We start from the raw sequence: 12,387 nt of genomic DNA on the forward strand, positions 1-12,387 counted from the left end.
TAGGACCCCTGCCCGTAATGTTTTCCTCATGGACACAAGAGAAAACTCTGATGTCAGTGAAAATATCTTCCAGGGATTAAGAAGATGAAAGGGTGAAAACTTTTGGGCTAAACGTGAGGGCGATCCTGAACACGGTACACTGGATTCAAGACTGCTAAGACTGTATTTTCTTTTGTTTGTTACAGAAATAATTTCCTGCAGATCAGCTGCTAAAACAACAACATGTGGGAGGCTGACCCCTCCTCTGGCTGTTGACTTTCCTGTGAGATGGTGATTTTCTAATTAATAAAGTGGACAGGGGGCAGATTGAGAGTAAATTTTAAAAATCAGCAAAATTTTTTTGTGGTAGGCCTCAAATGAGCAAGGGGTGGTGATTTATTCCAAATGATTCTTTAAGGTAGGAGTGGACTCTTCAAGAGCACATGTTTTAGAATTCTGTTAAAGATGGTTGGTCACAGAGACTGTCGTGCATCCACCTAATAACCATTAAAAATTAAAATCATAGGGCAGCCCGGGTGGCTCAGCGGTTTAGCGCCGCCTTCAGCCCAGGGCGTGATCCTGGAGACCCGGGATCGAGTCCCACGTCGGGCTCCCTGCATGGAGCCTGCTTCTCCCTCTGCCTGTGTCTCTGCCTCTCTCTCTCTCTCCTCTCTGTGTATTCTCATGAATAAATAAATAAAATCTTAAAAAAAAAAAAAGACAGGGAGATGAGAACATAATAAATGTCAATTTATACTGAACACGTCCATTTCTTTCTAAAGAGCAATCTTACTTCTTTAGGCCATGTTGGCTAAGTGAATGTGAGACTTAGTGGCATGGGAGATTATGCCGGGAAGTCAAATATTAAAAAGAAAGATAAGTAGGGGGCAGCACAGGTGGCTCAGCGGTTTAGTGCTGCCTTCGGCCCAGGGCGTGATCCTGGAGACCAGGGATCGGATCGAGTCCCTACAGGGAGCCTGCTTCTCCCTCTGCCTGTGTCTCTGCCTTTCTCTCTCTCTCCTCTCTGTGTATTCTCATGAATAAATAAATAAAATCTTTAAAAAAAATTAAAATCATAGCCCCTGCCGCTGAGTGAGTGCTTCCCACATCCTGGGAGGGGCTACACATGCCTCTGGGATGTCCCCTTGCTCTTTGCGGTCCAGGAACCCAGAGCTCCCCACAGGCTCCACGCTAGTTCTTGCCTCTCTGCTTCTGGCCATCATTTCTATGTTCAACAAATGTACTTACCTACCATGCATCTGTTTAGTGATTGAATTTAAATGTTGAAATCCTAGCCCCTTGGACCTCAGACTGTGATGTTATTTGGAAACAGTCTCTACAGGTCTGGTTAGTTCTGATGAGGTCGTAATGGAAGGGCATGGGCCCCTCAGTCCTAGACAAGCCATGTCCTTGTAAAAAGCAAAAATCTGTGGGGACACAACCAGCACCAGGGCTATGTGAAGACGAGAGCCGAAAGCAGGGTGACGTGTGGATAAGCCAAAGAACGCAGAGACTGCCAGCGACCCGCCGGGAGCCCGGGGACGGAACGCGGGACAGGTGCCACCTTCTTTGTCTTGCACGTCTCCCCTCCAGAATGGAGACGGGGAACTCCCGTTGCTCCAACCAAACCGCACGTGGAAACCGAATCTCACAGGACAAAAGTGTGTTTCCAACTGGCAAGGAGATTTTGCAAATGCACACCTCCTCCGAGGGGCTGCAGCTCTGCCAGGATTCAGGGTACTGCTCCTGCAGGGGGGAGGTCACCCCGCTCACCGGCACCCCGGCCTGGGCCCCTAGCATGCTCCCTCCTGCCTGCTGAGCCCACCCTCACCTCCCCAGACTTCTTTCCCATTTGGAGCTTCGACCCCTGTAGCAGTTTTACCACCTTTTAAAGCAAGGGGGGAGAAGGGGGCCAGGGGGGGTGCTGGTGATCTTTCCAGGCAAGAGGAAAAGAGGGACCACTGCACGTGGTGTGAGACAGAAGCCGCAGCCCGGGTCTGGCATCACGGACTCTGGGGGACACAGACAGACTGGCCTCCTGGCAGGGACGCCGACGCGCACCCAATGTCGGGGCATCTGGACACCCCCAGGGGGCCTCGCACAGCAGCTGTTATACTGATTTCCCAGCGCAGGGACCCGCGCGGCGGCTGTGATGACGTCTTCCTGGCTGGCTCTGACCCCTGAATCACACTGATTTGTCTCACACACACTGCGAACATCAACCAGTTAGGATTCCAAGCCAAGACTCAAAAATTGCTTTAAAATGGCAGGAGATGGTTAAGACATAATTTCGGCGACTTGGTCATTAACTTGTTTATAACCCAGTGTGTGCCCTTTTTTTTTTTTAAGCATCCTTTCCTCTCAATTATTTTTCCCTGCTTGGCTAATGTTTCTGTAGCGGTTACCTCTAATCATTAAGACACTTTTGCAGGCAATTCATGCTCCCGATCTTAGAGGGCAGCCGAAATGGATGGGCGAATTAAAACGACATCCTAACTTACTATATAGCCGTCCATCGTTCTATTTACATTGCCCTTGTTTCAATAAAAATGAAATTTTTCCCACCCCAGAAAAGAGTGCTTAGGTTCGTACATTCGCAGGGGTAATATAAAATACCTACGTGTGACGATGATTTATGCTGTGTCGTTCTAGGGTGACTCGGGCCCTCAGACCCCTCAAATCTGTCGCACACCGCTTGATGTTTTCAGATCTCCATCCTGCTACGAGTCGAGTCGGATTCTATTCCCCACCTGCTGTGCTCAGGCATCATCCCCGCCACCGTGCTCCCTCTCCTTCCTCCGATGCCCTGCAGCTCCCGTCCCTTCCTGACAGTTTCCACAGGCACGTCTCTAACTTCAGTGTGTGAGGCTGAGGCTGAAGTCTGGCCCTCCTCATCGAGGGCAGAGACACCACCTTGTTTCTAAAGTCGCCCCCCCTTCCCCAATCCTGGCCTTGGTCCATCCAGTCCACCAGCGCCGTGTCTTAAACAGGCACCTAGAGTGTCCATGAAACCCGACGAGACCCTAAGCATAATCCAGAAGCCAAAGCAATAGAGCTTACGTTTACCCTGAGCTTGGAAACAAGCTCCCTGCGCTTTTGTAAAACCCGCTGGCGTGCTTTGAACCTTAAAAGTCCTCAGAGGGCAAAATACACTTGCTTCATGATCCGCAAGTATTTTCTGGCCCTTTGCCATGAGGCTAAATGCACAAACCTCTCAAGCACCTCGATTCTCTCCCTCGGCTTCCTGCCTCGAGGGTGTATTTCTTCGACATATTTCTTTAGCTTGATGTTTCTCCAGAATGTGCCCTTCTGCAGCCATTAGCCCTTCCCCGTCCTTAAGACCTAGCATCTGGTCGTCCTCTCTTCTCCTTCACCTTTTCCTGGCAAAATAGCTGCCATTTCACTTCCACTTAATATACGTGTCCATTTCCCTCAGAGCAAAGAGAAAGAAAGAAAGAAAGAAAGAAAGAAAGAAAGAAAGAAAGAAAGAAAGAAAGAGAAGAAAGATCCGGGCCCAGGTACCTGCTGCATGCCTTGCATGGTTTGCTGCAGGAACTGGAGCTGCTGGTCCTTGGTGACGGTTTCCTCCGTTCGAAAAAGCTGTTCTTTCTCTTGTTTCAGCAGCTCCACCTCATTCCTGTAGGCATCCAGCTGCCAACGGAGACTGTCATTCTCCTCCTTGAGAGCGTAGGCCTGGGCGGCCAGGGCTGGAAGGCAAACGGGACAGGGTCACCTCAGTCACTTTCCTGCTTAGACAGATGGGGTGGAGAGTGGGGGGGGAAACCCTTCATGAGAAGGGGAGTCTCTCACCCAAGCCCTTACTGTCCGTGTGGGCCTGGGAACGAAACCCCAACACCGGGCCCCGGGGCTCTTTAGTCTGCAGTTGCTGAGCATCAGTGGCTTTTGCAATTTTTTTTTTTTTTTTTTTTTTGTCTATTCTGTTTATCCTGGAGGAATGTTGCTCGTTGAGCACAGGAGTGATTCCTTCCAGAATCCTGTCTCTTGACAACTCTGCCCCAGTCCCGGGCACCCTCTCAGAAGTCGCTAGGCGGTGACAGCACTGATCATTCCAGGCAGCAGCCGTAGCCACCACTGCTACCGTCCTGCCTCTTTCCGCAGGCTTGTTCGGCCGCCCGGGGGGCCCACTTTCTCTCAAGTAACCAGCCGTGCCACAGGCTGAGGCCTGCAGCCGCGTCCCAAGGGAGAGAGGGCTCGACAGGCACCCACCCCCCCGCCCCCAGCTGCTGGGACAAATCGCACAGCTTGGGCGCTCCCTCCTATCGGAACAGTGAATTCGGTTCCATCTGTTTCAGCAACAGATGAAAAGTCTGCTTCCCTACAGGGCCGACTGGTTCCTCTAATTCTCCTTCCTGAAACCTAAAACTCTACGTGCGGGTTCAGGCCTCACTCACATCTCCATCTTACCGGGATGCTGGGACCGTTACCTCTGGGTCTTCTACGTCTCAAAGCTTCGAGAACAGCAGAGACTGAATGAAAGAGGAGAGGGACTGGCACGGGACCCCGCTGAGGATGCCTTCTGGCCCACCGCATCGGGGCTTCCGCCCTGATGATAGTGGCCTGCTGGGCACCCCGCATGTGACAGGCCCTGATCCCAGAGCTTCGCGTGGGCCAAGTCACTTCGTCCCCCTGCAAGCCTGGGGTGTGGGTGCTGCTCCTAACCCCCCTCTTTACAGATGACAGGAGTGATGCACAGAGAAGTTAGAGGCCTTCTTGCATCCCACAAAGTAGTATGAACGGTCTTGGGGCGCCCTGGGTGGCTCAGTCGGCTAAGCATCTGACTCTTGGTTTCGGCTCAGGTCAGGATTTCCTGGGTTGTGGGATCGAGCCCTATGTCAGGCTCCTTGCTCAGCAGGGAGTCTGCTTGCAGATTCTCTCCCTCTGCCCCTACCCTCATTCTCTTTAAAATAAATAAATCAATCCTTTTTTTTTTTTTTTAAAGTAGGATGAACAGTCTTCAAACCTAGTCTTCTGGGCCGTCCTGCTAGTCCAGATGCTACTTAGTTCTCACCAGACCATTTGAAGCTACGCTCAGATTCTCTCTTCCCCTCTCCTACCAGTTTCCCGCACTTTCTGCAACTCCCCTGCCCCAATGGCAAATTTATACTCTACTTTGATTAAGTGAGATGAAACCGGAAGAGCATTTCAAGACTCATCAGAAACATCTTCAAGGAAGTGGCCTCCGGTTAGTCAGGGCGGGATGTGAGGCCCTACTGTTCAGCAGGTGCTCAGTACGCGCTCGCTTCCACCTCTCACCCCACCCCACCCTGGGAGCCAATCAGAGAGCACTGGAGGTCAGCCTCCTGGAGGTTTTCCCTTCATGTTACAGCTCGCTGATAACAAACCTTTACAGAGGTGCCCCCAGCGAATTCCATCCTCAAATATCAAACATCAAATTATGTTAATAATAGTTTTATAGTTGAGCGGTTTGTGGTATTCCGCTTTGCAAAATGATTACGTGTAGTACACACGGAAATACTAATCAAATAGAACATGCAATTAGCCAGAAAATTCCCTACCTTGAACCATTAGGGATCAATTAGTCAACAGGCCGTTACTGCACATGTGGTCTGTGCCCAGGCCTGTCTGGGCATCTTGGATCATAAAAGAAGAAGCCAGAATATGTCTCTTCTCTCAAGCAGCTCAGAATATATCACAGAAGCCGACACTTTGGAAGAGAAACGAACGCATTCCAGGGAAGGGGGAACAGCCTGGTGCCTGGCATGTAGTAGGCGCTTAGTGGATGTTGGCTGAATGAGCAAATAAATGAGCAGCTCAGTGTCGAGGGAATACATCCTGTAGGAGCTCTGAGAAGAGCAAGGAAAACGAATAATAAAAGAGGGCTTCAGAGGCTGGAAGCCCAAGAATTGGGGAAGGATGTCTCTGTCCTCTGTCTGGAGCAAGAGCATAAGCAAACACCCAGGGAGGAGAATTGAAAGGGAGACTATTTGGGGCAGGAAGGAGAGAAGCTGGACCAAATAGGCAGATTGGAGTCTGGAGGCAGTGAGAGAAAGGTGAGCCATGTCAGGTGAGGTGATGGAGGCTCAGAAGTCAGGCTAGAGGGTCAGAGTCAGCACGGCAGCCAGAGGAGAACCACCCCAGGTGCCTGGGCAGTGGGGCCACACAATGAAATTGGTGATTTACCATTTCAGATTAGTTTGGCAATGGTGCGTGGAATGAACTGGAGGCTGGAGAGAATGAACGAAGGAGATTTTATTTGGTGTGAATGTGTGTGCAAAACCAAGGAGCAGCCAATTTTACAGTTTTCGGGGACTTACTCATAAACTCAGAAATGACCCAGGGTATATAGCCAGGAGCATGAGCTAGTGCTTTCTAACGCTGCACATCCCAACATCATGTCCACACCCCGAGACACCAACTCCTGACAACTCAGTTTACCAATCCACAAGCAAATGGTTACGAGGCATCGTTTGAGAAGGATGCTGTAATAGGGCAAAATTACAGAAAATGCAAATGATGGAAAAAGTGTTGGCACTACAGAAGCACATTACTACATTTAGTAGCATTCAAAGACACTTAAGTCATTTCCTTAGGAAGCTCTATTTGGCCCTTTTTCAATTTAGAGTGGCATTTTTATTATCATAACTGATAGCAGGTGTTTGTGAAGAAATCGATTAGTATGCAGGGATGGAAATTACATTTTCCAAATGAATTGCATAGTCTGCAAGATACGCTGAAATCTGTGTAGCAAAATGCAAGCAGCTATAAAGCATGTGCCAGCAACATTATTTAAATAAATTATCTGAACATAAATACATATAGGAAAGTGCACCATCTATTATTTCATGGGCTCTCTTAGAAGCCTATGGAATGGTACTGCTGACAGTTCTTATTCTTGGCTGAACCGAGTGACCACTGTTTCTGCCAAGTAAGAGACAATGCTGTTTGCATTTCTGAAATAGGAATGTGATATTATATTGAAAAAAACACAAAAAACCCCCACAAAAAACCCCACCCCAGCATCTATAACTCTATCCACCCCCCAAATCAATACCATAGCCAATCTCATCAACGTTTTTATAACTGAGGCATATAACTAATTTACATTCCCGATTAAATGATTTCAAGCTTGATATTTGTGGGGAAAAAAAATGGTTACTCATGTGGCAGCAAAGTGGTTATTTCTAAAGGGTGAGAAATTGTATATTGACTCCACTTAACTTCAGGCCACCTGTTTGTAAACATTATTCAATATCATGCTGCAGCCCTGAATGCACCCTTCAGATGAGGCTTCCTGGAACATGCTACATCTACATCATGTTTCTAAAAGAAACAAAATCCTGATAATTCCTAACTTAATATCACTTTTTCAGTATATTAAAAATTCAGAAACTTGAAAGTTCCACTCTTCTGTTTCTCTCTCTCTCTCTCTCCCTTTTTTTTACTCTTTAGCTCTTTCTGGGACACTGTATTAAACAGTTTTGAAAAATGTATAATCAAGCTTCCATGATAAAATTTACCCTTGAGAGACCGCATAACAAATTCACTATTCAAATAAGCGTAGGGATTAAAAAACTACAGTATGCATCTTTTTGTAAGAATCCCTGAGGAGTGCACCATGTTCCAATAAATGGAATATTTAGCTAAGAGCCACATGTGGATTACCAATTTTCAATAATAATAATAATAATAATAAAGAATACAATAAGACTTCAAATGCAAATGACGCTTCTGAATATAATGAAATCTTCCTTCAGTGATTCTATGGGTGCTCCCAAATCTAGTGGTACCTCTGGATTATCATTGGTTCATTCACCAACCAACAGATTATTGTGAAGCTCTGGACAAGAAGCTGTGGCATGGAGCACTTGGCTGGCCCAGTCAGTTAAGCTTCTGACTCTTGATTTCGGCTCAAGTCATGATCTTAGGATCCTGGGATCAAGCCCAGAGCCCTCTTTGTCAGGCTCTGCACTCAGCAGGGAGTCTGCTTGAGATTCTCTCCCTCTCCCTCCACCCCTCTCCCCTGCGGACGAGAACTCCTTTAAATAAATTAATCTTTAAAAGAAAAAAGAAGGGATCCCTGGGTGGCGCAGTGGTTTGGCGCCTGCCTTTGGCCCAGGGCGCGATCCTGGAGACCCGGGATCGAATCTCACGTCGGGCTCCCGGTGCATGGAGCCTGCGTCTCCCTCTGCCTGTGTCTCTGCCTCTCTCTCTCTCTCTCTGTGTGTGTGTGACTATCATAAATTAAAAAAAAAAAAAAAAAAAAAAAAAAAAGAAACCTGCCTAACTATTAAAAAAAAAAAAATAAAAGAAAAAAGAAAGAAAGAAAGAAGCTGTGGCATACACAAGGGGAAGGCCAGCGCAGTCGTTCATTTATACTTGCTCGAGACCTCGGAAAACTTCTGTTACTGGGATTTTCTGGTTGGATTTAAAATGAAATAACAGCATAAGAAAAACTTTGCTAACCAAGATTAAATTGCATTTCAAAAATTAGCACTGGACTGCTAAAATTACCAAAGTGACATTAGTGCAGGAAAATTGATCCAGAGACGAAATTGCTCAGCTGAAAGATGAGGTTTAAAGGTATTAGCAGCAGCTTGCTGTACCCTTTACTAGATTCTACATTAACCATTATTCTTTATATTAATTATGGCCGAAGTGACCTCTTCATGTCTCCCGTATTAACTTACTGGGTTTCCATGGGAACAGATAGTGGCACGCTTAACTTCTTTAAGTAAATAATCTGGTGAAAGCCTTGAAATCTCTCTCTTACCGGCCTGAGCCAGCCTCGGAAAAATAATTAGCACTATATGAAGAATGTAAGTTATTTTGGGTTATGTCCCAATAAGCTGACGGTATGTTAATATCTTTTTCATGCTCAGGCAAGATGTAACTAAATAATAAAACACTTTCACATATTATTTCTAACACCATCTGGGTTTCTCAAGAACTACTCATCGTCACATCTTTGGGGGAACCCTGTGTTTTAACAGTCCCCCCACACCCCCACCGTCAGATGTCCTCCTGGAATGTGGGGAGGGTGCCACTCCAGTGTGTGCTCCTTTCCCACAGCCGGAGTCTTGTCCAAGGATTTCATCAGCTGCTGCCCAGATAGGCAGTTGTGCTGAAAGGTCCAGAACACAGGATGATGGGGATGGATCCAAGACCCAGGAGACATCCCCAGGGTATCTGTGGCCTACCAGCCCCCCCTGGGCTGGTGACTTAGCTCCTCCTTAGGCTCCATCAGGCCACTTTTTTTTTTTGCAGGCCGCCTACAGGGCAGGGCCAGAGGGTTGGGGGGTGGGGAGCTTGCTTTTCTGTGGCAGGAACTTCACACTGTGTATCTGAACTCAATGCTTTGCTCGGTGCAGCACGGTTCCTGAGATGCCTGCCGCAGAGGCCACCACAGGGCTCCCCAATGGGGGCCCGAGGGAGTGGTGTGTGTCTTCTGAATACTCAGTGTCTTCCTGCGGTTGGAATGGACCTGGGCCTCTGAATTTCCACGTGGAGGAAAGGTGCCCAGAGACCAGCAATATCTGCTTTGAACTCCTCTGTGCTCAAGAGTAAACTTGTTGTTAAGCCGCTGAATGGGTGGGACGCTCATTTATAAAATAGCCTGTGCTCCTCTCATCCCAGTAACGGCCTGCATCAGGATCTCCTGGTGGGACTTCCAGACCCTAACCACCACCCCTGAGTTTGCAATTTGGGGTGTCTGGCCCGGAGCCCGAGAATCTGCACTGCTCCACTTCCCAGGTGCTGCTGGGTTTGCGGGGTCTGAGAGCACACCTGGAGAACCACTGCCCGGACAGGTACTTGCTCCCACCTGGTTCCCGAACTGGGGCTGTGGGTGGCTTGTGTAGACAGATTCCAAAGCAACTGTGTGCTTGGCTAGTCATTCTGGTTTCATCTCTTGACCTTCGCTTGTCTGAGCCCCTGCTCCGTGCTCTGCACGGGGGAGGGCAGTCCTGCCCCCGCCCCACCCCGGGGCCCGGAGCACCTCTTCTGGAATCAGGGCCGGAGTTAGCAAGTAATATAAGTAGCACCAGCACGGCAGTGGCAACGGCAGTGGTAACAGCTACCAGTCCCAACGTGCCAGGCGATGGGCTATTACCTGCACGGTCTCCTTTCAGCCTCACGAACGCAGATATAGTACGATTACTGTTGCTATTTTACAGGGATGGAGCGGGTTTGAGAGACATGGGGCGTTATGCAGTTGGTCGGAGGTGCAGGGTTTACACTCTGCAAGCGCGACTCCAGAACCTCGAGCCCCGGACGTGATGCCACTGGGGTGGCCCTGGTGCCGGTCCGTGCTGGAGCTGGAGAGCGGGGGAAACCACACACACCACCATAGCGGCCCATTTGCTGCTAAGAGAGAAAAAAAAGCATTCCACTTGCGGCGCTCTTTTAAAATAGACACACATGTGTCTTCTGCAGGAGGCTCCTGGGAGTGAGCCCTATGGAGGGACCCACCTGGTAACCTTCGGGCAGTCTCGGGGTGACTGAGACCATGTAGGGATTCTCTTTCTGCCCCGTGTCCCCCTCCCCTGCAAGGGCCCCGCAGATAGTCGCTGAGTGCTGAGCTCCTGAGCCTCAGCCTGGTTCCAAGGCCCCATTAAGAGAGTCGTGTCCAAACCTGCTCATGCTCGTCTTGGGATGGTCCTTAAGGACCAGAGTGAGATGCCCCCCCCCCCCATCCTGGCCTCACCTGTGTTGTTACCGTGTCCAGCGCGGTTGGTTAGAATAAAGGTGGTGGGAAACCTCCCTTCCCACAGAGTCCTGTCCACAAGGCCTCCTCTGAATGGGCAGAGGAAGCCCCAAGACAAGGCTGCGGCCCCCCTCACCCCGGCTGACCAGGGGTCCTCGGGCTGCTCTTGCCTCGGGGGCCCCCAGTGTCCCCGGCTCGGGGCTGAAAGGCCCCGCGATCGCCCGCAGCCCAGCCAGGCTCCTCCACGCGGCCTCCGCCTGGCCCGACCCACCGTAATCGATCTGTTTCTCAGGAGCACCTGTATCACCGCGGAAGCAGCAATCTTCCTCAAATTGCTCACGGAAATTCCTTCTGCTACATTTTTGCAGGATTATTATTATTACAACTTAGCATTGACATAACATTTTGTGTTTGCGGTGTGCATTATAGTCTGCACATTAGCTATTATTAGGGAGAGCTAAACAGAAGCACAATGCGGTGTCTATTTCCATCTTTGTGTGAGGCCGGTGGAATAAGGGTAATTTGGAGAGTGCAGGTAAGCTAGATCCTGTTATTATAATGGCTTAAATGTGAGTCTGGAGGCACAGCCGGCAGCAGGTGACTCAGGGAGAAAACACACACACACACATACACACACACCCTCTGTCTCTCCCTCCGCACAGCTCTTCCTAACGAAGGGTCTATGTCAGCAGCAGCGGCCACCAGGAGCCACCGGTGCAGACGGTGCAGACGCTGCTGAGAATTCCCATCCTGTCTTGGCCTCTGACCTTATTATCCTCTGACACCGCCCCCAGCTGTCCCCCACCCCCACCCCGGGTCCTCAGGGGGAAATAAGCAAAGGAAGGAGGCTTGCCCGGTTCTTTCAGTCTCAGGACAAATCTGCCATTTAAAATGCTATAGAAGACTCTGGGAAACGAAGTAGGGGTGGTGGAAGGGGAGGTGGGCGGGGGGGTGGGGGTGACGGGCACTGAGGTGGGCACTGACCGGATGAGCACTGGGTGTTATTCTATATGTTGGCAAATTGAACACAAATAAAAAATAAATTTATAAAAAAAACCTAATAGAATATTGAAAAATAAAATAAAATAAAATAAAATGCTGTAGAAGGATGCTCTGGGGGCTGAGGGATGCCCTTCAAGGCCCCAATCGGTGAGCTCCGTGCACCTCCCGCCTGACCTCAGAAGCTCCCCAGCCACCTGCGGGGAGAACTAGCCACCGGTGTGGACCCGGTGGAAGCCAGGAGGGGCCCTCCCTACTGTGTGTTGTGGTAGGAGATCCAAGGGGAGTGAAGGCTTCTGGCTGGGAAGGGCTGCCGAGAGGGCCCCTTGCAGGGAGAAGGCGGGCGCAGGGCCTTAGCATCAGGCTCAGGCCTTGCCAAGCTGCTGGGGAGCCTGAGTGGGGGCCTCTTCCACAAAGGACCCAGTGGGCTGTAGGAGAAGACGCCCAGGCCGCCAGGATGAGACCAGGAGGCAGGGAGGAAGAGGGGGCTGGGTTGTCTGGGCCCCGCATCCAGGCAGCAGGCGGGTGCAGAGGGGTATCCGCCCCACCCCGACTCTCCCTTTTCTTTGGATTAGATTTTAGGTTTCTTTTTCACTTTCAATCTCTATGTTGATTGATTGATTGATTGATTGATTGATTTTTCTATGCTGATTTTTAAGATTCAGGGCTACATTTTTCTTTCTTTAAATCCTCTGAAGGCTTTATTTTGTTAAGATTTTACTTAT

At 49.5% G+C, this 12,387-nt stretch overlaps 1 protein-coding gene across 10 annotated transcripts in view; it reads right to left on the reverse strand.

Moving 5' to 3' along the window:
* ENOX1 (ecto-NOX disulfide-thiol exchanger 1) overlaps nt 1–12,387 on the reverse strand; it is a 550,271-nt gene that overhangs the window by 88,442 nt on the left and 449,442 nt on the right. For all 10 annotated transcript variants that reach the window (XM_077855557.1, XM_077855564.1, XM_077855555.1 and 7 more), the window contains one exon: nt 3,502–3,686. In XM_077855557.1, coding sequence (XP_077711683.1) covers nt 3,502–3,686 — 185 coding nt within the window. The remainder of the gene's footprint in view (nt 1–3,501; nt 3,687–12,387) is intronic.

This window comes from Canis aureus, chromosome 17 (assembly GCF_053574225.1).
Source record: "Canis aureus isolate CA01 chromosome 17, VMU_Caureus_v.1.0, whole genome shotgun sequence".
Lineage (NCBI taxonomy): Eukaryota > Metazoa > Chordata > Mammalia > Carnivora > Canidae > Canis > Canis aureus.